This window comes from Eucyclogobius newberryi, unplaced genomic scaffold (genome assembly GCF_026437365.1).
Source record: "Eucyclogobius newberryi isolate DKJ021-1_F unplaced genomic scaffold, fEucNew1.0.hap1 SCAF_13, whole genome shotgun sequence".
Classification (NCBI taxonomy): domain Eukaryota; kingdom Metazoa; phylum Chordata; class Actinopteri; order Gobiiformes; family Gobiidae; genus Eucyclogobius; species Eucyclogobius newberryi.
In genome coordinates this window covers 9,414,191-9,440,045 of record NW_027315757.1, presented here as the reverse complement: position 1 = coordinate 9,440,045, position 25,855 = coordinate 9,414,191, and the positions used below count along the sequence as shown (strand labels likewise).

Genomic DNA, 25,855 nt, shown 5'->3' with positions numbered 1-25,855 from the left:
AAAAATGTTTTAATTGGTATCATTCGTGTATTATCATTTGCTTAATATTCGCAAATTTTATACACAATTATATACTGTTGAAAAAGTAGACATTTTATTGCTTTCAAGAATTAACTGTATAAATTTATAAAATTACTTATATGTATTGGTACCTTAATATTTGAATCACACTAGACATTTATATGAATTAAACTCATTCACTCAACTTATTGTATTAATGTATTATTTTTTTCTTGTATAGTAATTTTGTATGAGGTTGTTTGATTACTGAAATTAACATACAAAGAAATACATTCTGAAAAACCTTGAATGAGTGAAAAAAGAAGCCGAAATATAGTTTTATCAAATAATTTATTAATCAACTGTTGACAACCACAAATTGGACGGAAGTTCAATTAGTGCAATGTTTCAAGGTGACTTTCTGAAAACGTTCCAAACATATTGCTCCAAAACACAAATGTAATTTAATCGCTATCTTGGAAATTAGTAAATAAAATAGGTTTCTTTTAAAAATCACAGTAAATCTAATTTGTTTGATAACCTTGGAGAAGATTGACATTGTGGAAAAAGTTATGGCTCAGGATAAAACCAGGAAAACATCAGAAATACAACCAAATTAAACATTTACAATAAGAAAATTAAGTGCATTTTTCACATGTTAACACACATTTTGCATATTGTACAAAAGTTAAATATCAAACAAATAAATTAGGGATATAAATTAATTCAGTATAAACATCTTGAAAAAGCTGCTCAACCACAACCACATTTCCAGTGTTTAGCCAAAATGAAAGCAAATTAGAAAGGCTTTAATTCTATGTTATTAACACTTTATAAACAGGCTGAAATGTCAGTGTACGAAACCTCCTCAGTAGCCTTTGAAAAATCATATTTGAGCCGGTTTTTGTTACAAGACTAGTCATACAAGTATGCTTTCCTATTTGAGTACTGTACATTTGTTTTGTTGTCACGATATTTACCTTATCAACAGTTGAAGAAATGAGATGAACCATATTATTTTGGGGTAAATGTTTATCGTATGTACCATCATTTAGTGGGGAAACTTTATTATTTTTGGTAGTACCTTATTTGGGCTGTAGAGGGTCAAATAACATCTCATTAAAGATATTAAAAGGGGACATTATGTAAAAAAATGACTTAAAATGAGCTTTGCCCCCACATATTTGTTTCCTCAAAGTTGTATTTTGATTGATTCCTGCATATTTGAGTAATCCTGTATTCTTTGAGTGCTCAGAAAATTCCTGTTTCCACCTACCCCCCTATCCCCGCCCACATCCCTGTACCTAGATAGGATTGTTTGACAAAATAAGACTTTGAGTGATACGGTTTGGCTCTGAAATGTCATGTAGAGACTTTTCAAAATGAAAAACACATAAAATGACAATCTGCTGCTTGTTACGGCCAAATGTCACTATGAAGAGGCGGAGTCAGTTCTGGACTTTAGAACAGGAAGTTGATGGACATGCTTCTATAACCAAGCCGTTTTAGCTCAATATACTGCGGTTAAAATGAAATATATGTAAAGCGACAACCTATTTATGTTCAGTTCAAGACGTACCTGGAAAAAAGTATAATATGTCACCTTGTTGTGCTTAAATGTATGATTATTTATTGCTGCCCGTTTAGTCATTGTGAGACTAATGTTTTAGTGCATCGTCCCCAAATAACTTTTACGTTCATGGTACTATTCTTCTTGTAACCGTGACAGGCTTTGATTGATGTAAACATGCATTATTATTTAAGTACAACCCCACACCTTCCCCCCCGAATTCACAGAGTTAAATCACACGTCCGATGAAATTCAAATAAACTGCGGCTGCTATTGCTCTGATCGGCGGCCTCGCTCTCATTCACCAAACGTCCGTGGAAGCGTCCCGAGTCTGGCGTTCTTCACTAGTCCTTGTACACCGTCTGCTGCCCGGGCCCTCGCTCGTCGTGCATGATGTGCCGTCTTACATGAATGCGCCTCACCCTCCTTTCTCCCCCCGTGGCCCCTTCCTCCTCCGAGTGCCCGGCTCCCAGCGACGGCCCTCGAGAATCCAAAAGGTGGACGCCGCCCGAACTCCGGCTGTTCTCGTAAATCAGGATGTTTAGGGTTTCCTCGAAGATCCGGGCCTCTGGAAACTCCACCTGAAAAGATGACGTCGGAATATGTCAGAGGCAAAGTTACTTTTCAATGACTAAATCTGATCTAAATGCTACTGTATTTAAATATTTACAAAAAATACAAACATTTGAAAAGCCAGGGAGGATCTATTCAGTTTACCCACTTGAGATTATGGATTTGTTTTATCTTCATTAATATGTAATTTGTACATAATCATGTAATTAATCATGTAATTTGAGGTTAAGTATTTATAGATTTACTGAGTTCCGACATGTAAATTCACACGGGAACATTTCAGAATTCAGAGATTGACAATCCAACATGTCTGCGCCCCAGGTTTGGATAAAGTTGAACATCCGACAGTTGAAATATTGATATTATCTGTGTCATTTTCTTTACTGTCACCGCTCTTTATGAACAGCTCATGCACTGTGAAGTTATAAATGCATTGTTGTGCTAATGTCTACACAGAGCATTTGATTTGAGTCGTTACAGTCCATAAACTGTAATCTACTGCTTATGGTTTTTCCGACTTGACACGCGGAACACAGAAAAACATTTTCTCTCCGAGTTCTGAGGATTAACAGAAGGCGGCTCATGTTCACCTTGGTCTGCTTCTTCTCGGTGGCGTAGACGATGGAGGTGCAGCAGACCTCGGCGATTTTGCGCCCTTCGCCGTAGAAAGACCAGCAGCAGATCTCGTCCCCGAGCACATCTTTCACGAAGAGGACGCGCCCGTTGAATCGTAAGACTAGTTTGTCAAAAAGTTCGATGTTCTTCAGCAGGTGGTCGTCAGAGTTACTGATAAAAGAGGCAAAAAGGCGACAAATATGGATTAGACTTGCATTTTATGGGCCGTGTTTGCTGCACTGAAATATTACCTGGTGTAAGAGTATTTGTTATTTCCTCTGTTGTTCTGGAGCTTGACAACTGGCTGTTAAAAAATAAAATCAATCAAGTTAGTCTTTTTTTCTTTACACAAAAGACATTCCAGTCACATTTGAAAAGATTCCTACCTTTCTACAAGTGGCGATCATCCTCTGCTCCTCCTTGACTGAGGTGATCATCGGGATGCGGCACACAGTTTCCAGAATATCCTTTTGTTTCTGAAAGAAGTGAGATTATTACAAGATCGAACAGCACTTTTTTTTTCTTGCATTTTACATATTCATTTAAAACTATATTCCAGGGATATTTGCTATATAAAAAGTCCTGTTTTTATCTCATAGTTTTCATTTTATTGTTTAGCAAAAATGTAAATGTTTTAATGATGTGTGCTGCAGTCCACTTTGGCTTGAAAAAGAGATTGAGTTCAATCTTAATAAAGGATAATAAACAAATTATTAGAACATTGAGCTAGGCCAACCTAAATGAGAATAGCTGAGATTGAGGAAATTTGCTGCTTTGATGGTGGGACAAAAACCTTCCCGTTTTGTATACAAAAATGACATGGTGGTGAGACAAGTTGTGGGCTGTATACAACAATCATTTACCTGCATGGCACCGAGGCAATGCTGGACGAGCCCCTGCAATCTATAGTACTGAGCGTCCTTTAAGATCTCGTCCAGTTCTCTGTGGTCATCCGGGAGTGGGACGGACCCATCTCTGAGAAAGTTTAATACTATCCCGAAATGTCGACCACATCTGTCCAAAACCACCCAACCTGTTCAGAAGAGAACACATACAGAAGCGATAAGTATCTAGTGTTACAGATGTATAAATACTTTTAATAAAAGGACACATATTATGCATTATTTGTATTGTTGTTGGCCTTTAAACATGCTCTTGTACCTTTGCTAAAAATAATATTCACTATTCACTGACAGCGCATATTACTTTATATCTGTGATTTGACGAGTCTGTTGATGATTTAGGGACTTAAAAAGAGCACAGAAGAGTTTGTTGAGGCTCAGAGGGAGAGGGCGACTAAACTGGATTCATCAAACAAGTGTGAATGAAGCTAAACATAAATCCAGGTGTTTTTGATGAGCGTAAAAATGTTAGAACATGGTTAAAAGCTCAAAACTATTGCCACACACAGACACTAACCTTCAGCATCTATTGTGGCATCCGTTTCTCCATCACAGATGCTCCTCAGCAGACTGTCCTCCTTACTCAAAGTCTGAACGGTAGTGTAATGCAAAGAGCCTCCAACATTCAATTTGACGTATTTACTCCCCAGAAGACCTCGGTTTGTGCAGTCGTCTGCGCTCGGGCAGACACACAGAGCAGAGACAGCAGCATGACTGCCAGCTGAAGCCTCAGCAGACATGAGGAAACAGAAGCTCCTTCTGAAAGCAGAGCTCACATCAGAAACTCTGCTGCTTTAGATGGGAAACAAACAATACAATATGTGTAAAACAGAATTATGGCCAGATTTTTGGGATAATGTCTTTTGGGGAAGAGGTGGGTGTACTCGAGTAACATTTTCATACGTGTAATATATTTGACAGTGTAACAGTACTGGTATCAGATTTTGAGCATTATTGAAGGTTTTATCATTCCAATTACATTAACTTCAATTTACAAATCAGTTGCTACCTCCAGAATGATATTCTTTCTCTTTACTTTTTACATTAATATTAATAATAATATTAGCAGTAGCAAAAGAGCTGCTGAGGTGCAGAAAATTAAGGTCTCGCAAGGTATATCCTATGCGGATGCAGTCAAGAAAGTAACGAGGTTAAAGTAAATGCAGGGAGAGGAGCCAGCGCTGCTCCCAGCCAGAGCGAAGTGAGAGAAGCCAGCGTGGCTCCCAAGAAGTGTGAAGGTTCCAAGTGTGGAGGTTCCAAGTGTGGAGGTTCCAAGTGTGGAGGTTCCAAGTGTGGAGGTTCCAAGTGTGGAGGTTCCAAGTGTGGAGGTTCCAAGTGTGGAGGTTCCAAGTGTGGAGGTTCCAAGTGTGGAGGTTCCAAGTGTGGAGGTTCCAAAATTTAAGAGAATACCTTGGTTGTGGATAGAGAGGATTTTGTACTCTTTATGGTGGATGTTGTAAACTGTGCTGCTCAGACTCAAAGCAGAACTGAAAGGATCAGGATCATTGCTAAAGCTGCAGGGAGATTCCTTGGAACAAAGGAGCTTGATTGGGCAGAAATAGAAAACCGGCTAAAGGCGCTAAATGGGAGTGGGAGTGACGGAGGTCTACTTTTGGGGGACCAGAGTGTTCAGAGTGAAGAAATAGAGGTGGGGGTGGTCTCCTGTCTTGTAGATGCACGGCTGCCAAGCAACGACGTCAGTGGAAATATCAAAGCCTAAAGAATGAAGCCTAAAGAATAAAGCTGTATGGCGGAAGCACCGAACATCAAAGAAGGAGAGGAAGATGAAGAAGCCTAAACCCTGGAATAAAGCCGGTCGGACTCTGGAAAATGAAGTCTGAAGAATAACGTTTGGCGGTGATGCAACACTTAGATGCCAACCGCCATAAAACAACAACAACAATATTAGCAGTACATTTTCTCCAACTGGAGTAGAGAGAACATTTTAGATACCGAGTTAGCGGTATACTGTTCTTGTTCCAATTCTGGGAAGTTTTTGTCGTTTAATTTCAGACCAATAACAGACAGTAAACACAAATAATGTTTTACTCGACCATATACAATTAAAACATAATCCAAACGAAACTATCATGTAGACGGTTTAAATTGTCACCCCATTTTGACAACAGGCAATGCAGTTTTGTACTCACCAGGCTTAACATCCAAGGATCAGCAACAATTAAGATATAATAATCAAATATATACTAGTGGACTAAAGTCTATTAACTACAATAAAGTTAAAAAAGAAGAGCCAACCCTATTATTGATAGCTTAAACCGTTTGGATCTGACATTTCATTGTATACGCAGTAGCTCCGCGGTTAGCATGCTAGCTAATCAAAACAGCTAACAACAAAAGGCAACTGAAGAATGTCCCGCAGTGAGGTTATCTTTTTGGGGATGAACGATCCTTTAAATAGTTATTAAATAGGTTGATCAGCAAATGATTTCAGGTCGAGCGGACGTTGCAAATGAAAGATTCTATGCTAATGCTAAGTAGGTCAGTATAGCCTGTAGCTCGCTCGTCTTCTTCTGTGGTGGAAACGCAGGAAGTGAGAGAAGACGTCCTCTCGTGGACACTGTGATGCACTGCATGCAATACATTCAACTCATCAGTAAAATGAAATATTCATTCATATCATGTTAATTGGAAGCTAGTATTAATCTTCACCTGTAAACAAATTGCCTTGTCTTTTCTTCAACATAAGTAAAGCACGATTATGAAAAAAACATTACGTGTGTCATAAGTGATGTTATGTAATTCATACTTTGTTCCAAATGTGGGCCGAAATGAGCACCCACGTCGTTCAAAAGCGTTACACATTGATCTCAATGAATTGCTCAGCCATACTTTGACTGCAGCAGTGGAAATAAACGAAACATGACATTTTACACCATTCAACAATGACTTTATTTCCTGTTCAGCAAATAGATTACTGCCTTCAAAACTTAGTATTTGTATATGAAGCCAAAAATGCTACAGGTGAAAAGAAAAATCTACAAAGCAAAAGTCTCCAAGATTGTTCATTTAAAACAGCGGGTGAGACTAAATCCACTGTCCAAACAATCAGGTGTAAATAAATACCTAATGCGTTACAGCAAGCAGCCAAGTTTGTAGTTTTTTTTTTTTTTTTTTATCAACGTAGCGCATACAACATCAAATCTGAGAACAATGAAATCTGTGAGTAATGCTAATCATAATGTGTAAGATTAAGCAGAAGCAAGATAATTTACAATCAGTGCATGCTTTAAGCATAATGACATTCATGTTCCCTCCTCTCCGTGTTGGTCATGTGACAGCAGGTGAGCCATGGCGTGTTTCCGAAAGAGCAAATGATAAAAGAAACACTGCCGTTGTAAACACTATTTTAACAACAGATGAAACACAGAGACATTAACATATTACACGTTATAATTTGGCACTGAATTTCCATTATACTGGTAATGAAAATAGATAACCTCCCACCACTGAGTAAAGCGTATATATATATACGAGGCTTATACATTATGTTTGTGTGTGTGTGTCGTAAGCAAGTATATTTTGTAATAACCTCATCGATAAGTCACATATTTACATTCAATTTGTGTGCACATTAGTTCACACACAAAGTGAAGAACATTTTCTAATACACAATAACATCCCCTTCCTAACGGTTATATAATGCAAAACCCTACGGTAACAAGAGCCACTTGAAAAGAAAACATTCAATTGTTGTGTGCACTTAATGCATCAGCGTAAAATTTATCAAACCACATATTGCCACGTATATTTGGCCATTAAATAAATACATAAATAAATAAACCAATCGATAAATAAATAAATCAACTGATCAATTAAATAGAAAAATAAATAAATTATGCATAAATAAACCATTCGCTGGCCTTTTTTTTTGGAATTTCCATACCCATGATAAGGCACCAGTCTTGACAAATTGCAAAGTAGAATCCATGATTGGGCCAATCAAAAACGCACTTTTACAGCATTATTAAAAAAAAAAAAGTTGAAAGAAATATTAAAGAAAGGCATGATAAATAATATGAAATTAAGGATTTTTTTTTTTTAGTTAAAATTCATCTTTCTTTGTGTCATTTTGGTCATACCTACATACTTTTAGATGGACACTTCATACTCTCGTGTATCCTGAAGAGAAGAAAAAACAAAATTAAAAACATAAAAACATATAGAATTTGCCTGTAAAGAGTTGGTCTGCACTCACCCCTGCTTCGTAGAGCGGGTTGTTGAAATCCGACTCGACCGTGATGGGGCTGTAGGAGTGTGTGTGCGAGAGGGACTTCCAAAACAGCGGCTTCCACTCTAATCTGCAGATGCTGTTCAAGAGAAGATTTGCATTAGACTCAACTGCAGAGAAAAAACGCAAACGACAGGTCTTACTTTGTGTAGTACATATAAATCCCTCCAATCAACAGAATGACGAGGATGATGGGCAGGATGATGGCCAGAGCGATGTTCTCGCCCAGGATCTGGTGAGAAGGCTCAAACGACTGGGAAACTGGGAAAAGGAAACGCAGTATTCAACTATATCATCAAGAAGTATGAGTTTACAAAGTCGTACAGTATTTACATTGATTTATGTCTGTTTGAGTAATCCTGTTTTTGATTTGATTTCACACATATAAATGTAAAAAAGTTAATGTGCACAACAAACGTGCATCACCTAATTCATCAGGGTATAATAAATTAAAGTTCAGAATTTGACATAAATGAATGAATATTGTAAGGTATAACCAATACAAATAAGTGTTGGATGTCCTGATGTCACACATAAACTGTAGTGTCAGAGTAAATGCCTCTATTACGATTCATTTCCTAATCAAGACAATAAAAGGGAACTGGAGAAAATACCATAATAACACAAAAAATGCTTCTCTATATCTTGCAAAAAACATTTGTTTTTAAATGTGCCAATGTCCTGACACTGCTTCTGTTCCACGTCTCATTTGTTCAATCGTTTCACTTCATAAAAGAGCTTCTCTGCCTTAGGATTTGGATATTTAGCCCTTCCCTTAATTTATACTCTTGAAACTACTTTTTTTTATGACTTTGTACAAAATGGCAAGGTTTGGAATCAATGAATCAATTATGTCATAAAACTTCATAACTTTTGATTAAAAAAAAACAGAAGAAGAAAATCCTTGGTTTCGACTGCCCCCCTAGGCCCGCCCACATCGCTGTACTTAGTTGTGATCATTTGAAAAAAAAATATTTAAAAAATGTACACGGGTACAGGTAAGAGTTCTAAAATGTATATACATAATTAATAAATAGAAATGTTTTGGTGAAATGCAACTGCAGGAAAAGGAAGTGAATGAAGTGAATTCTATCATTAAAGTGCTAATTTCACTCAAACACATTTAAGATCATTATATTTTGCTTAAGCTTTTACAGATTGCATCGCAGTTTGGCAAGTTTAAAAATGTACTTCCTGGTTATAAATAATGACATTAATAAATAAAAAAAGTGGTATAGAAGCACAGACCTTTCAAGTTCCTAGTCTAATTGTGTCATTGTAATAAATAATGTTTAAACCACGACCAGTATAAAGCTAAACATAAAAAAAAAGCCTTACTATTATTTACTACTATTTTTGAACATAGATCACAATCACACATGCTTGAAATGTCCAAAACAGACTAAAATAACTGACATTTCAGTTAAATTAGCATACACACTACTCACCTTCTAATTTGTGATCCTCCAGCAGCTCCTCATAGGCCACTAAAAACCAAAAGACAGCGTTAAAACTCGTCCAGTGCCGCTGCCGGTCGCTGCCACGTGCTCGGTTTGAGCCCCGGGGCCGGTACCTTTGCAAAACGGCGGCGGGCTGTTCCACTGCGACGGGTGCCCGGGCACGCAGGTGATGATGACCTCCCCGATCAGCTCGTAGCCCTCGTAGCAGAAGAAGCGCAGCGTCTCCCCGGCCTGGTAGCTGTGCTTGTAGAGCGTCTGGTAACCGTTGTCGGGGACGCCGGGGTTTGGGCAAGGGTCGTACTTCACTTCACGATAGCAGAAGGATAAGAGGACTATCATTTCATTAGACGTGAAGGTCTAATAGAGCATAAGCCTATTTGGGTGAGCAGAGTCAAGGAAGTGGAGCATAATCTAATAACTGATGATCTAATCTAATAAACTAATAAAAAGGCCTTGTTTGTACTGATGATGGGGGGTTATGCTGTCGCTAATGTGTTGTGACAGATAGAGTCTACAGGACGGGTGCCCAACGGGGTCTAATTTGGGTTTTATACTTCTACTTGAGTACATTTTGTGTCAGTAGTTGCAAAGGAGACCAAATCATGTCTATTCCCCCGAAAACACGTTAATAAAAGACAATTTAATCCAAATAAAAGTTTTAAATGCAACACAAAATTAGATTTATTTATCATTTTAAAAAACTAGCAAAGTTATTCAGAAAACAACATGCAATCATAGGATGTCTTTTTTGATCAAAGTACAATGTAAGAAAGAGCAGGACTCACAGACACACTTGGGGCTGCGGTCGCTCCATTTGGGGGTCCCAGTGTCGCGGCCGTGGCAGGAGATCTGACTGGGGCCTTCCAGTTGGTAGCCTTGGTTACAGGAGAAACGGACCACTGTCCCGACTGCGAAGCCGGCCTCAGGGCGAACTGAGCGCGCTCCGTTCACCACCTCACCTGGGTCTGGGCACTGCTGAACTGCAACGCACAAACAAGTGAAGCCAAGAATATGAAAACTAGTCCAGATAAGACTGGAGTAGACCTGCTTTAGTCCTGGTCCTGGTCCTGGTCCTGGTCCTGGTCTTGGTCTTGGTCTTGATCTTGGTCTTGGTCTTGGTCTTGGTCCTGGTCTTGGTCCTGGTCTTGGTTTTGGTCCTCTTCTTAGTCCTGGTCGTGGTCTTGGTCCTGGTCCTGGTCCTGGTCCTGGTCCTGGTCTTGGTGTTGGTCTTGGTGTTGGTGTTGGTGTTGGTGTTGGTCCTGGTCTTGGTCCTGGTCCTGGTCCTGGTCCTGGTCCTGGTCTTGGTCTTGGTCTTGGTCTTGGTCTTGGTCTTGGTCTTGGTCTTGGTCCTGGTCCTGGTCTTGGTCCTGGTCTTGGTCCTGGTCTTGGTCCTGATCTTGGTTCTGGTCTTGGTCCTGTTCTTGGTCCTGGTCGTGGTACTGGTTTTTGGTCGTTGATTATGGGGTTTAGTCCTGGTTTAGTCTGGTTTATGTCCTGTTTTGGTCCTTGGTCCAAATGTGTTTGAATTTCCTCATTTGAACCTGGCTTGTGGTGAAGTGTTACAATCATTTAGAATCTGGTGAACATCAATGTTGGTCCTAGTTTGGACCTGGTTTAGTCCTTTTTTCCGTCCTATCCCCGGTTCAACCCTCATTTAATCCACATTAGTTACATTTCTTTCTTTTGGAGAACTTCTCACACTCTCTTCTGATTGGCTACCTTTGACGCAGGTGGGCGGGCTGCTGCTCCACGACAGGTCCCATTGGCAGGTGATGATGTCGGTGCCGCTGATGTCGTACCCTGGCAGGCAGGTGTAGGTGAGCACGCTGCCCCTGACGTGCGACGGGTGGGACGAGCTGATCCAACCGAACTCGATCTGAGGGAGGGTGGGGCACGTGTCGTTCGGCTCCACCTCTGCAACGCCCAAAGTGACAGAGATGAGCGAAAGGCGGAGCTAAACATGGAAACACGGCGCTAAAGTCGACGATAGGAGGGAAACTAACTCCGCCCTGTTCTTTCAGAAGATCTAGATGTTTCCTGCGTCGTGGTTTTCTTCATAAAGCGCTGTATTTGTGACGAGGAGGTTCACACGCTGTAACTCCAGTTCTATGAATCGACTAAAATGGCACTCAAATTTTACAAAAGCTGTTAAGTTTGAAGTGCAAGTGGTTTGGTTTTTAGCAATGGTTCTCAAACTGTGGGTTAGGGTCTAAAGGGGCGGCGCATAGAAGTTAAACTAATATATGTTTTTTAATTGGTTGCTTTTTGTTTAAAGATGTGCAGCAACGTTTTTTAATAAGTAGAATACAGCTATCATTTTTTTAACAACGAATTACAGAAGGTGAGTTTTAACAAATTACAAAAAAAATTACTCGCGTTCATTCGGCCAAACCCGAGAAAACGCCATAGCAACCGCCTTGGACACCGAATGCTCTAAGAGCGGTTGCAAAATGTGCTAAACGGAGCGGCATTTTACGTTTTACACGACGGATCTTGCAATAACACGGAGATGTGAAGCACTGCACTGCTCTCAAGAGGGAAACAGGCTCTTTGAGTGGCCAAAGCTGAGGATTAGAGGACGTTTTTGGACATGATTCGTCCCGAACTAGAGAATGTTTTTGGAATCCCAGCGGTGATGTGGGGAGTCTGGTCCATTGCTACCAACATTTCACAGAAGACAGTTTCCAAAACCTTGCGAAGTATCGACTTGGATATGCGAAAAACTAAGTTGCAAGATATTTTCAGTTGCCTGTGCTTTTCGTAGTCGCCGTGTGCGGCTGTCTGACTGACGCGTGTGCGTGATGGCTGTTGTTCACAGGGAGAGTGCTCACTTTATGCATATTACGGTTGTAATATACCAGGAAGTTGAATGGACCGGTGTATGGTCCTCCCCGGAGGAGGCGCATTTCCTACTTCCTACTATTTCCTAGTTTTATAAAACACAGTGGCAACCCTTTCATGATGGCAAAAGTATGAAAATGGAAATTTACAAGAAACATTTCAGACAAAATGTTTCTATAACTACAGTTTAAAAAGTAGTTATATAAAGTTATTAAGGCCGATAAAAGTGTGGCAAATAGTTAATAATGGCCTATGAATATTGGAGAGAATTAATCATAATGCAGGCCATGTCCTATATATATATATTTTTACTGTTGTAAGGGCTGGAGATTTAAAAATAAATAAAAAACACACCCAAATTACATGAAATTACATATTTTTGTATTTATTTTTCACATCCTAACCCTAATTCTGACCAGACTCGTCGCCTTCAAGAGCAGAACCTGCTGAGTCAAGACACATTTATTCAGCATCATATTCAAGGAGTTTCTCAATTGAATTTCTTTTCATTTATTACATCAAATATTTGTCATTTTTAGCCAAATAAATGTGGTGCTCAAAGTTTTAAAGCAGTTAATCTTCATCATATGAGCACAATGTGTGACTGCAGCTCATTTATCCTCCACTTGCATTTCTCACTTTAACAATGCTTTCTCTTATATTCCACATTTTTTGGACAGATTTGATCTCGATCCCTGAGAAGTTTCCTGAAGTATCAAAACAAAGCCAAACATTAAAATGATTTGTGCTTGTTTTGTGCTAATTAGAAATAGTTCTGACCCTGGTTTAGTTCTGACAATGACACCGATCCGCTTTATTATGAAGAATGTTTGAATATTTGAAAGGATGTTGTTTTCTAGTGGCGTGCGCTGTTACCTCTGTAGTGGATGAGGAAACCCTGGCTCAGGATGAAGCTGGAATCGTCCGGATCGCTCTGGAACTGGATGGTGACCTCTGACCCCCCGGACACCACCTGGAAGCGCTCTTTGGAGCCCAGGTACTGTCCAATCACGTGAGACATCAGATCCCGCCCGTCGAACACCGTCAGCACGTCGGTGTGTCGAATGTTCAGGCTGCGGCGGAAAGATCATCAAACGTGTCGTCGAATACTCCAAATGTGTCGTTATTATAATCACATTAAAGCATCCATGATTAAAGTTGAATTAAACTTCATTTTGTCAATAACATATTGGCAATTTGGGCTGAAACTAATGATTATTTTGCTAATTCTAGTGATTATTCTTGTGTAGCTTGAAAGAGGCCTGAGATTTTTTACAAAATTTAAGCCAGATTTTAGGATATTTACAGATTCTTACTCAAAAACACACATTTTACGTGTCATTTTGGTGTAATTCTTGCTTTGTCATGATCCTCTTCTCTCATAAAACAGAAAATAAGAACTTGCAAAGCTGAAAAAAGTCAAATAAACTAAATAAAATCATAATAATCAGGCCATTTTTATCATTATTATTTTCTAGTTACGTTTTTTATGTTTGAAAAAGCCTCTGAATATAAGACTTTAACACAACTTGACGCAGATAAAGCTAAATAGTTTTTATCCACTACAAACAGTCACTGCTCACGTTTCCTGAGTCAATTGAATGTAAAACGATAATCATCTCAATAATCAATGAACTTGTTGCAATCATGAATAAATAAATAAATACATAAATAAATAAATGCCTTGCTTTTGCAGCTACAAAAAAAACAAAACCAAATAATAAATATTAAATAATGATTCCCAAACAATCTTTTATCCCGACATGAATGAAACTACAGAACACTAAAGACTCTAAAGACTGAAAGGTTTTCTCACATGCGGACGTCCAGTTCGATGCGTTTGTCCTCGCTGCCGTGGACCTGCCACACACAGTCCAGACCTTTGGAGTAACTCTGGGGCCAATCGGGGGACAGGATGGTCCCGGAGGGCTCGGACAGGTCGCCTCCGCACAGAGCTGACGCGGCGAGGAGCAGACAAGAGATAAGTCGTTTTTTTAATAATAGAATCTCATTATGTGTCTGAACAGTGAATCCAAATCATCAAAACTGTTAAAATGACTTAGTATTTTGGAGAAATTATGATCGCTTTTGTAGTTTAGACTCTACAACTGGATTTACTTTACTTTTTTGGTCTTCTGTTACTGCACGTTAAATGTGACTGGGTGTGAACAAATATTAGTCTAGAATTTACTGTGATTTTTCATGTTTTAAGGCTTTTTTTTTTTAACAGAAATAACAAGTTTAAAGATGAATGAACCTGTTTCCTGATTTCACACATACTAAGCTCTAAACGTCACATCAAAAAGGTAGCGGGGGTGAAACGTTTGAAGAGAGAGTAGTCCTAAAGAGCCTTTTGTAGCTTAACACGAGTCAGTAGAACCAGACTGCAGTTTCCTCAGCATCTTTAACCCGCCTGTGCTTCTGTTTAAGTTATATTTATCATTTGAACGCTTGAGCGAGTGCGTTTTTTAAAAATTACGCCCCTGCGATCTGCTTTGAGGCTCCGGTTGTAAACGTGCACAGTTCCCAGCGTAAGGAGGAGGTGTTACTTCTCAGGCTGCGACTCACTGGAAAATCACCTATAAAACGCTCAAGTTCAATGAGCGGCCCGACCTGTCCTTGGCCCTTTAATCCTTTTATAGCTCCTCATTCTACCAAACACTTCCCCCTCTAGACGCCTGATTTTCTCAGCTTTTCTCACGCGCCGCCGCCTCGCAGACTCTATTCCTGTGACCGGGGCGCTACCTTTGCACACGGGCTCGGTGTCGTTCCAGTGCGGGTTGCTGGGGTCCACGCACTCGATGGCGGACGAGCCCTGCTCCATGACGAAGCCGGGGGAGCAGGTGAAGCTGACCGTGGTGCCCAGCTGGAAGGACAGGTCGCTGCTGGTGAAGTTGCCGTGGGGCATGTACGGCTCCCAGCAGTGCTCGTCATCGAAGGCTGAAGGCGAGAAGGAGCAGCACGGCACTTTAGTGAGTGTGACACGGTCCGTCCCGAGTCAGGACAGGTCAATATGGTGGGAAATGGACCCAGTATTGACCAGTACCTCATGATTCGTGTGCCGCTACATGGAGACCCTTTGAAACCGGCGTTAAATATTTGATAAAATTCTGTTTTGATTGTGTAGAATAAGAAAATACATTGAAATTTCATGTTCACGATGTTTGTAATATCAGAAAACAATAGCCTAATGAATAAGTCACTCTTAATGTAGTAATGGGCAAGTTAAAAAAGTGTGGGAAAACTGCACAGCATCAAACAGTACATATAGTGCATTTACATTTTTTGTGTATTTGTATTTTATTCATATGATTTATCTATATTTTGTAATCATCATGACCTTATAGTTTTATAAAATGTGACTTTACAGAAGTTGCCTGAGGCTTGTGTCACTAACATAAAAATTAAACCTTTTCTTATCCATTTATCAAAGAAATATGTACAATAATAATAATAATGGTGTTATAAGGCGAGATACTTTAGCCCTGTATTGTGTAGAAGTGACATTATGTAAACTTTAGTGAACTTTTACCTGATCTTAAGTTGCATTTTGATGTTTGACTAACGTGGTATTATCTGGTAGAGCTCGGGAATTGTTTGTTTTCACCTACCCCTTATCCCCGCCCACATTCCTGTACTTAATTGTCATTATTTAATAGATGAAGAAATAAAAATATGAAACTCCACAGCTTGCTAGTGAAATGCCACTCTGAAGAGCCGAGGACAGCGGGACAGAATCAATCCTTTTTTAAACGAATGCCTCATACTTTGACCTTTGACCTAAGCAAACATATTATTACTACTGCACTACAGAGTCTGATAATCATCTTTGAAAGCGGGACTGTACATGGTGCGGCTGTACCTTCGTAGCGCAGGGCCAGGAGCAGGGGGATGGAGGAGGAGTCTGCGGTCAGCTCCAGGTAGAGGGCGGAGCTCTCGCTGAGGAGGCCGCGCTCCGGCACATCGTCGGCGTCCGAGTCGAACAGAGACGGAGACGCCGAGCTGTTCCCACTGCGGACGATCAGCCTGGAGACGCAGAGAGACGCTGTGTTTACTGCGCGCCACCTCGTCAATGTGCGATGGCTTAACCTGCAGAAGGGCCTGGACCAATCACAGCGCAGCATTGTGCTTGGGGCAGAGCCAAAACAAACATGGCGGCGCTGATGGGTGTATTTCAGCCAATACTACAGATTTATTCATTTAAATCTAGACAAAATAAATCAGACTTATCTTGTTTTAAGACATTTCTACCAAATAAAACCAGCTGGTTTATAGAATTCTTGATAATTAACATTCACTTCCTGCACTGGCAGACCATTTTTCTTATTTCAAGGACATTTTTGCCTAGTTTTCTAGTTTAAAGAAGGCATCATTTTGCAGTGTTTTTATTACATTTTTAGCAGAAACACGTTTTTATTTTAAAATGAGCACATAGAGGCTAATTTTGTGCTTTTGTGGAAGGGAAAGATGAAGTCTGTATTTTCACTTTCAATGTGAGCCCTTCCAGATTGTGTAAACCTCACCTCCACGTGCTGCAATGACTTTGAAAAAGGCAAAATGTGCTGCTCGGTGGCAGAGTGGAGAGCACGCATACCCGGCTCAGAGTATATGCCATGCAGTTATGTACACGGAGCCTTTTACCTGTCCTCGTCTTCGTCCAGCGCGATCCTCTCGAAGTGCAGGTGCAGCCGGTGGCCCTCCTTGGCCTCGATCAGCCAATGGCAGCTCAGGTTGTTCCCAGAGCTGTGGTTGCTCACGGCGGGAGGAGGCGGGGACAGGATGCGGCCCACTGTGGCGTTCCGCACCCATCCTCCGCACGACACGGCTAAGAAACGTACAACCAAGTCAATTCAACACAGAGACCATGGCAATAAAAGGTGCGGTGAAAAGGATGGAAACTAAATGGCTTGGAACGTGATTGGTTAAGATGCAAATGTAGGATGCTGTGATTGGCTGACAGCGACAGAAGTGACCGCGGGTAGAGAGAATCATGATTATTTAGCTCACTATATAATCGTAAAGACTAAAACATTATAATCGGGACATTTTTAGAAGAGCATTTTTATGTATTTATTAGTATTATTATTATTATTTATTAAGTGATTTAAAAAAAAAAAATCTAAATTAGGTGTTTTTTAATTCAATTTATAGAAAAGTGATTTTTACTAAATTATGTATTTTTTAGTTCAATTAATAGAAATGTGACAATTTTAGAAGCAAAATTAAATCCTTTCTGCTCAGCCTTTCCTCAAAACAGTAAACCTAAAAGTAAAGTGCTTTTTTGTTATGTCAAATTGATCATTCGGAAAGTTTGATTTCATAAAGCAGAACAAACATTGAGGATAAAGAAAGATTAAGGAAAGTAAATGTTGGATTTTATAGTTTTGTTTGTGCCGTTAATAATCATGAATAATCGTAGAACGGCGGCGTTTGTTCTAAAATCTGAAATCCCCAGAGACAAGTAAGGAATTATAATCTATTAACGTTAGAAGAGCTCCAGGCTAAATCACTTGTTTTGCATAATTCTGACTAATTACGATTTATTTTGCTTGTCAGACTGCATTTTATAGTTTATCATCACAAGTAGAAGAGTTGTAACGAGAAGCAGGAGATGGAACATTCCACAACTACAACTTTAGTTAGTTTTTTGTTTGAAGCTAATGTTTCTGTGGAGTAAGATTCCTTATTAGCTGAGAAGTTAAGTACAAATGTCTCTGCCCGTCCGTGCGTGCAGCTGCTGTGAGTGCACTGACCCACACACTGCGGCTCCGGGGTGCTCCAGTGAGGCTCGGTGGCGTTGACGCAGGAGGCCACCTCGTGACCTCTGACCTGGAAGCCGGGGTCACAGTGGAAATGAGCCTGACCCCCGGGGTGGATGTCGGTCACGGTCACTCCACCGTTGTCGGGGGAGCGAGGGAACGGGCAGGAGAGCACGTAGGCTGAGGGCAAAGACACAGGTCAGAAGTTCCACAGAAAAGAGACTCTTTTTAACTCTTTTACGTTAAGATTTTGAGGAGATCATGAGGAAGTGCGTCACTCACAGGTTATTCTCTGCAACACAAATAAACTCACTTTGACTTTAATGCAGTGATTTGTTTTTCAGTCGTGACAGTTTTGGCAGCTCACACAAAGTGTCAGACTGTGTAAATCAGATGACAAGAACGTCAACATCACGCGACCAGTTGAGAGAAGACGTGAGCAGTGGAAACCGCTCCGATCAAATAACTTTTCAAAATCAATTATAGTTGATTAAATTAACCTCAATGGACTAGTTTGATCTAAACTGAGGCATTGAACTGCATCAACACGACTACATAGACTTTGTGTTATTGAGATATTTGTGATTTTAATCTCACCTCAATGAATCATTTTGAAAAATGGGTTTGAACTGGACAAGGCCAGTTTTCCTGCCGTGCATGTAAACTGTGCCGCAGCACCCTGGGGTGCTGTAGTATGGGTGCAGAGGTGCAGCAGAAAATGTTCATTTCCATTTCATGGAATATTTAGAATGAAGACAAATGAACATATGCAGTTATGGATTTATGAAATAATCATTGTAAAGCGTTCAACAGAACGTTATTGAATTATCTTTGATAGAAAACAATGGTAATTAATGCAACAATTAGTTTAAAATACATTTTGGCTGAGAGTGTTCTTGGCTGAGTTCTCTCTCTGAGGCTTGAGCTGAGCCAGAGCTCACATCAGAGAGTGAAACGTTTGACCTTTTATATCATGTAAAACAAACCCTTAAAAATAGAAAAAAGGTGCACATCCAAATTTGAACAGGTTCGTAAGAGAAGGAGAAATCACTCCCTCTGTTTCCCTCGCAGCGCAACTGATTTTATTTACATGGCAACGTTTGGGCTTCATCAAGCAAATGGACCATTATGTGACACCAAAACCACAGAAATACCTCCCACTGAATTCTTAATCCAAGAGCGAGTCTTAATTTATAAGTGCGTTTGTGCGGATAATTGCAGTGATATTTTTCTTGAAATATGAACAGAAGGAGGCATATAACCTCCCAAAGAGGAGCAGAGAAGAACAGAGAGGAGCAGAGAGGAACAGAGAGGGACAGAGAGGAACAAAGAGGAGCAGAGAGGAGCAGAGAGGAACAAAGAGGAGCAGAGAGGAGCAGAGAGGAGCAGAGAGGAGCAGAGAAGAGCAGAGAAGAACAGAGAGGAACAAAGAGGAGCAGAGAGGAGCAGAGAGGAACAGAGAGGAGCAGAGAGGAACAGAGAGGAGCAGAGAGGAGCAGAGAGGGACAGAGAGGAACAAAGAGGAGCAGAGAGGAGCAGAGAGGAGCAGAGAGGAGCAGAGAGGGACAGAGAGGAACAAAGAGGAGCAGAGAGGAGCAGAGAGGAGCAGAGAGGAACAAAGAGGAGCAGAGAGGAGCAGAGAGGAGCAGAGAGGAGCAGAGAAGAACAGAGAGGAACAAAGAGGAGCAGAGAGGAGCAGAGAGGAACAGAGAGGAGCAGAGAGGAACAGAGAGGAACAGAGAGGAACAAAGAGGAGCAGAGAGGAGCAGAGAGGAGCAGAGAAGAACAGAGAGGAACAGAGAGGAGCAGAGAGGAGCAGAGAGGGACAGAGAGGAACAAAGAGGAGCAGAGAGGAGCAGAGAGGAGCAGAGAGGAACAGAGAGGAACAAAGAGGAGCAGAGAGGAGCAGAGAGGAACAGAGAGGAGCAGAGAGGAGCAGAGAGGAGCAGAGAGGAGCAGAGAGGAACAGAGAGGAGCAGAGAGGAGCAGAAAGGGACAGAGAGGAACAGAGAGGAGCAGAGAAGAACAGAGAGGAACAAAGAGGAGCAGAGAGGAGCAGAGAGGAACAGAGAGGAGCAGGGAAGAACAGAGAGGAGCAGAGAGGAGCAGAAAGGGACAGAGAGGAACAGAGAGGAACAGAGAGGAACAAAGAGGAGCAGAGAGGAGCAGAGAGGAGCAGAGAGGAGCAGAGAAGAACAGAGAGGAACAGAGAGGAACAGAGAGGAGCAGAGAGGAGCAGAGAGGAGCAGAGAGGAGCAGAGAGGAGCAGAGAGGGACAGAGAGGAACAAAGAGGAGCAGAGAGGAGCAGAGAGGAGCAGAGAGGAGCAGAGAAGAGCAGAGAGGACAGAGAGGAACAGAGATGAGCAGAGAGGACAGAGAGGAACAGAGAGGAACAGAGAGGAGCAGAGAGGAGCAGAGAGGAACAGTTTATTACTGATAATAAACATACCCTGATAGTGAAGGCTGAAGACCCCGTGGTTGCTCTGGCGACGGCTCTTGTAGTGGATGAAGACTTGGTTGGTGGTGCTGCGGATCACCTGGCCCTCGCTCATCACCGCTTTATCGGCCAGAAACTTCAGGCCTTGACTCCCGTAGGTCAGGATGGTCAGGGACTCATCTCTGGACAGCTCCACCTTCTTCACCTGGAGGAGACGCAGACATGGAATATGTCCCGGGTCGTCTGCAAACACACTCTGAGGACAACTCGCTATCCTATCGATAGAAAGCGACGATTACTTAAGCTAATGTTATAACCATGTTCCTTTGTGTTTGGTGGAAGCTATTGTTTTTAGCATCATTCAAACTCCTCCTTTTCGTAATAGGTTGCTAAGCGCACTATGTAGCATTTCCGGTGGAGCGTCTTTATTGCTTTTCACAGCGTGACATTGCAACGATCGACCGCATTTCCATGGAAACAAGCAGACAACTCCGCAATGCCAAGCTACAAGTCAGATCTGTGGAAAGGCAACCCTGCAATAGGCATATGAGCTTGACAGACTGATGAAAACATGTTTCTAAAGTACAGGGTTGGAGGTTTTTATGCAGAATGAGAGTATATTTAGAATTGATGGTGCAACCTTTGCGGTTTGCTAATTACGCTAATTATAAAGTATAGCTATTTCGATATTGATTCCTACTCTGCGTGTATGTTTTTCACAGTATTTTTGAGAAATATAAACACTTAAAGCTGTGAAACAAGCGCTACCAATGCTAATGTGCACACAAGTAGTTCAAAAACTCTGAACATTTACTATACAATCCAACATCCAACAGTCAGTCAGTTCATTATTGTGGACACTTCAATATGTCGTTGGCATAAACTGATAAAGTGTGTGTGTTTTTAAGTCGTAGTAGTTTTGTAGTAGATTCTGTTGTACTTTGAAGGGACCACAGTACCTGGATCTCCACGCCGTAGCCCGAGTACACGGTGATGCTGTACGTGCACTCCAGCGGGGCCCCGGTGCTGGGGTCCGGGGACTCCACCACATCCTCCATGGCGGACAAGGTGGCGTTGCATTGTACTGTGGACGGAAGCAGAGGATGTCAGAGCGGGTCCTGGACGGTGGAGTCACGTGTGCACAAGCTCAGGATGTTCTCACAGTCGCTACGGCAACAAACTAACGTGGAACATAAAGAATCCCCTGCATAATTCTGCAGAAATAGAACGTTAAAACCAGACTTCGGAACATTCTCCAGGCAGATAGACAGACGGAGGAGACTCCTCCAGGCCAGCTACGAGTCAGGTTTGTGGAGATGCAAGGTCAAGTACATTTCATTTAAACGTTTTAACAGAGTTGATCCTTGCTGACTCAGACAGGTGACTCGCACAATAAATACTCATATAGTATATTTTTGATAGCTTTTTTCAATGTTAGGCCCTAGTTATTTTATTACTTGATTTACGGATTTTTAAATAAAATGTATTGCACAGGCGGGCAAAATATAAATATAATTTCAATTTCAAAAGATTTTTTCTTCCGGGTTTCCCCAAAACGGACCACGGGAGGAGAGGGGTGCGCAGAAGCGTGTAACAGTGGATTTAGCGTGTTTTACACTCAGAACTCACACTTCTAGATGTACAGCCTTAGTCACGGCAAAACGCGCTGGAGAAAATGTGGTAATCGGGTTTAAAATGTGTCCGCGCAGGGACGGAGCTGCTCCGTCACGCTTCATGCGCTCTTATCTTTTGACTAAATACCGCTTTTTATATTTCATTTAATGCTATTTTGTGATGTCGGCGGTACTTTATTATTTTTTTTTAATAATAATTAATTTTATTTATATTGTATAAATCAATAATCTAAGTGCGGCGGATCCGTAAACCAAGTAATAAAATAACCACGGCCTTATTAGCAACTGCAGCAATCTTAAAACGGCTATTTTTATTCTCATAATAACATTTAAAGCATGTGTTTCTGTTCACTTGTTGTTATGTCCTTTCCAACATGTACAAGCCCATTTAGAATTGCATCAACCAGAATTTGTTGTCAGTGTATCTTAAGACTTTTGATTGTCTATTGTTCTTCTAGATGCTTCTCTCCCTCACAAACACAGTGAACAGTTAAAATGTATCCACTTGGCTGGTGTCCTACCTGGAGCGTGCATGGTGGTGATGGTGGTGGTGGTGATCAGAGTGGTGGTGGTCTCCTCCTCCACGGGCAGGGAGGACATGGAGCTCCTCAGGCCCGACTGTCTGGACGGGCTGGTGGTCAGCATCCCCGGGGAGAGGCCTGCTGCCGTGGACTCGCTCTGCCTGAGCCGGGGCACGGCCTGGGTGGGGTTGGTGGTCGTACCTGGAAGTCAAAGACATGTTTAGGACGGTGACGTTGCAGCAGAGCTCTTGTGTTCAAGAGGACATGGTGTGCTAGTGTTTTAAAGCTTTTACTTGTTGTTCGGAGCAGTTTTCTGTGTCATTTATGCATGTTTAAAGGACAGATATTATGCAGTAGTTGTGTGTTTTCTTGTCTTTTAAACATGCTTTCACTTTCACTTTGGTATCTCATGTTCAAACTGAAAAAATGGGTTTACAAAAAGCATCCATGACTTCATATTAGTCAGGCTTTTAGAGTTAGTGCTGTAAAGGGAATGAAATAGGAGATATAAAACAAACCTAGCTTTCCCCTGATATGCTAATGCAGACATGCAGTTGTAATGAACACAATGGAAAAAGAGCTAAAAATGATACTGGCAATGATTTATGAGCTTAAAAGAGGACGATGTCACAAATGTGGGAAATTTGAAACTGGGTGTTTGATGAAGCTCAGAGGTTTCATCAAACAAGCATGAAAGAAGCTAAATACAACTCTAAGTATGTTTATGATGAGAGAACAATGTTAGAACATGGTTAAAACCTACAATTTTTATTCATTTTTAATTTGTTTTTTACCGTTGTTTTATACTAACGAATAGAATCAATAATGTATTTTAAATTCTGCGATTTATTTGTTTCAGATCATGTTTTTTGTGTGTGTTTTTATCCCAAAAATATCTGAGCTCCTTTAAAAGACAAAACAATGTGCATCATCATTATTTGCTTGTTTTCCATACTTGAGAAATGATAATAAATCCTATAAAAGTCATTCTATTAAAGCACAACATGTCCCCGTTAGACCACCAGAGCCACGTTGGGCATTCCTCGGAGCACGTGGGGCGGGTTGTCCCAGGTGCTCCTTACTCACCAGAGGGATAGGAGTCCGGGCCGGAGGTCGGAGGTGTATCAGGTTCTGGAGTCATGAAGCTCATACCTGAAACAGCCACAGCTCGTTACTGTAAGTGATTAACACGGGTTCAATTACATGACAAACGATGCACACTTTGTCTTTGGTTTGTGTTCACATGGTGTTCAAATGATGTTGGGACGGCCATAAAGTCTGCATATGTTTTGAGCTGACATACGGTTAATATTTAAGTCATTGTGTGGAATATCTTTATTTTTAGCACAAATTATTACATTATTTTTGTTTATGTGTTGCCTGTAGGGCTGGGTATACAATACATATTCAGATAAATACTGCTGTTTATCTCTTGATTAATCCCCCCAACTATATAACTGATGCTATGATATAACTATATAACTATATAACTGATGCTACTATATAACTATATAACTGATGCTTAGACATGACTGTAATAAACATACACTTGAGTTTCTGTATACGGAATAAGAAAATGTATTGGAATTTGATGTCCACAACTCTCTTAAATTATAACATAAAACACATTTGATTTGTGAATGTCTCAGCTCAGCCGTCAGTTAAAGGTGGAAAGTCACTTGCATTCATAAAAATAGAACGTTAGAACCAGACTTCGGGTCATTCTCCATGCACAGGTTTGATGCCATACTGTGCAATAATATAAACAAAGAACATTTCCATGGAAACAAGCCTCCTCCAGGGCATTTAAGAGTCAATTTTGCAAGCCCACTCACAATAACCACGCATGTCTTTAATACATTTTTAGTAGTTACACACTGTGCCTTTCAGCTGATGTGAATATAATCGTTCTAGTATGAACATAAGCCATACATAAATACATGGGACACATTTGACACCAGGCACAACATACAAAAGCCAGTTACCTGACACCAAGTGGAGCGTGGTGACTGACAGCAGCACCAGGAGCTGAGTGGCCCCCATGTCTCTGAATCAGACAGATAACAGGCATTATTATGACATGTACATTCAGGATTGCTGCATGGTCTGAACCGTCCACATACAAATGCATTCTAAACACAGCCCCCACATTTCCAGCTCTGTCGATGGACGCTCCAGCAGAGAATCCCCATGAACACAGAGGGGCATGTTTTGAACAGGCCTCCCCTCGACACAAGCTAACACATCCATGCATTTCCCCTGCACCCAGCCTAAAAACACCAAACCCGCTGTGCAGCCCAAATCGCATTTAGGCTCCATCTTTTCGCACAGGTGCACCTCAGCCGTTTACGCGTTTACGTGTGCGGGATTAAGCATTTCCAGACGTTCAATCGGTGAAATACATAAATAAAAATGCCACAGATCTCTGTGACTGGCTCGCTGGCGAAGCCCCCTGGCTCTTTTTGTGCAGCGGATGAGACTGGATTCTAGCATCTGCCGTCAAAATTGGACTGCGCCTTTTACCTCGCTTGTCCGGGACGTTGAGGGACGAACAGATGTATGTCCCCGACCCTGTTGCGTGGTTAGGCCCCTGGAAACACAGCTAGCGGACTCAGGGTTTCTGTGCTGATAAGATGCCCCCCTTTTTTCCGTTGCTCGCCGTGCGCGCTTGACGCATTCAGCCGCTGTGGTGTGAGGGCATTTGTATCGACGCGCCTGCGCGCTCTAGTGGACGCAGGGCGCTACTGCACGTCAGTGGTGGAGCTGCGTTGCGTTCAGAGGCGGTGCGTGAAGTGAAGCTGCAGGGCGGAGCTGCACGCTCAGGTCCGCACTATCATTTATTTATTTATCTTTGTAGAACAGTCATGTGGTCAATTTAGCATGGCAGCCCTAATCAGAATCAGAAAAAAGGTTTATTGCCATTGTCAGTGAATAATAATAGTTTGGAAAATAAAGCCGGTAGTACAATCTTAGTTATTGCTTCAAATTGAGCAGGGTTTGTTCCTTCCAAACATTCCTTCCTTTTTTTTTTATCTTTTAGAACATTATAATCTCCTGTATCCACCACAAACCCATGATGATGATGATGATGTATTTGTGTTTGTGAATGTTATTATATTTAAAAAAGTATAATATATAAATAAAAAAATAAATATAGTCCCACCATTGCTTCACAAGAAACAAAAGAACACGTTTTTCTTGGGCGACATCTGAAGGTGACATACAGCTGTGGATGACTTCCTTTAATAAATGACTGATTTAACAAATATTAAATAACAGCTGTAACAATGAAT

At 41.1% G+C, this 25,855-nt stretch overlaps 2 protein-coding genes across 3 annotated transcripts; both read right to left on the bottom strand.

The window, feature by feature from the left end:
* Window positions 1-334: 334 nt before the first annotated feature.
* On the bottom strand, window positions 335-6,121 carry kctd13 (potassium channel tetramerization domain containing 13). Its single transcript, XM_072442503.1, has 7 exons — window positions 5,811-6,121; window positions 4,178-4,419; window positions 3,622-3,791; window positions 3,145-3,234; window positions 3,010-3,062; window positions 2,734-2,929; window positions 335-2,151 (listed from the first exon to the last, which is right to left on the bottom strand). Exons 2-7 carry the CDS (start codon window positions 4,398-4,400, stop codon window positions 1,915-1,917), a joined length of 969 nt encoding a protein of 322 aa, XP_072298604.1. The 5' UTR covers window positions 4,401-4,419; window positions 5,811-6,121; the 3' UTR covers window positions 335-1,914.
* A 425-nt stretch (window positions 6,122-6,546) lies between these two features.
* sez6l2 (seizure related 6 homolog (mouse)-like 2) lies at window positions 6,547-25,267 on the bottom strand. 2 transcript variants are annotated; one of them, XM_072442498.1, is made up of 19 exons: window positions 25,086-25,267; window positions 24,548-24,609; window positions 23,649-23,714; window positions 22,563-22,763; window positions 21,367-21,491; window positions 20,420-20,612; window positions 17,964-18,149; window positions 16,852-17,035; window positions 16,073-16,236; window positions 14,956-15,150; window positions 14,027-14,165; window positions 13,087-13,283; window positions 11,089-11,283; window positions 10,155-10,349; window positions 9,483-9,674; window positions 9,358-9,396; window positions 8,053-8,170; window positions 7,877-7,988; window positions 6,547-7,800 (listed from the first exon to the last, which is right to left on the bottom strand). In XM_072442498.1, the coding sequence occupies exons 2-19, from the start codon at window positions 24,603-24,605 to the stop codon at window positions 7,771-7,773; spliced, it is 2,589 nt and encodes an 862-aa protein (XP_072298599.1). In that variant the 5' UTR covers window positions 24,606-24,609; window positions 25,086-25,267; the 3' UTR covers window positions 6,547-7,770. The 2 variants fall into 2 exon arrangements, with proteins under 2 accessions (XP_072298599.1, XP_072298600.1); XM_072442499.1 differs by lacking the exon at window positions 23,649-23,714 and having other exon boundaries at window positions 25,086-25,257.
* Window positions 25,268-25,855: the final 588 nt, after the last annotated feature.

Bases quoted from the DNA above. Each gene is read 5' to 3' on its own strand.
- kctd13 (XM_072442503.1), bottom strand. From the start codon at position 4,400: ATGTCTGCTGAGGCTTCAGCTGGCAGTCATGCTGCTGTCTCTGCTCTG. The intron at 3,792-4,177 runs GTTAGTGTCTGT...TCTTCTGAACAG, and splicing joins TGCCACAATAGATGCTGAAG to GTTGGGTGGTTTTGGACAGA. The intron at 3,063-3,144 runs GTAGGAATCTTT...ATTTTTTAACAG, and splicing joins TGATCGCCACTTGTAGAAAG to CCAGTTGTCAAGCTCCAGAA.
- sez6l2 (XM_072442498.1), bottom strand. From the start codon at position 24,605: ATGGGGGCCACTCAGCTCCTGGTGCTGCTGTCAGTCACCACGCTCCAC. The intron at 9,397-9,482 runs GTACCGGCCCCG...TTTGGTTTTTAG, and splicing joins CCCGCCGCCGTTTTGCAAAG to TGGCCTATGAGGAGCTGCTG. The intron at 7,801-7,876 runs GTGAGTGCAGAC...TCTTCTCTTCAG, and splicing joins ACCCGCTCTACGAAGCAGGG to GATACACGAGAGTATGAAGT.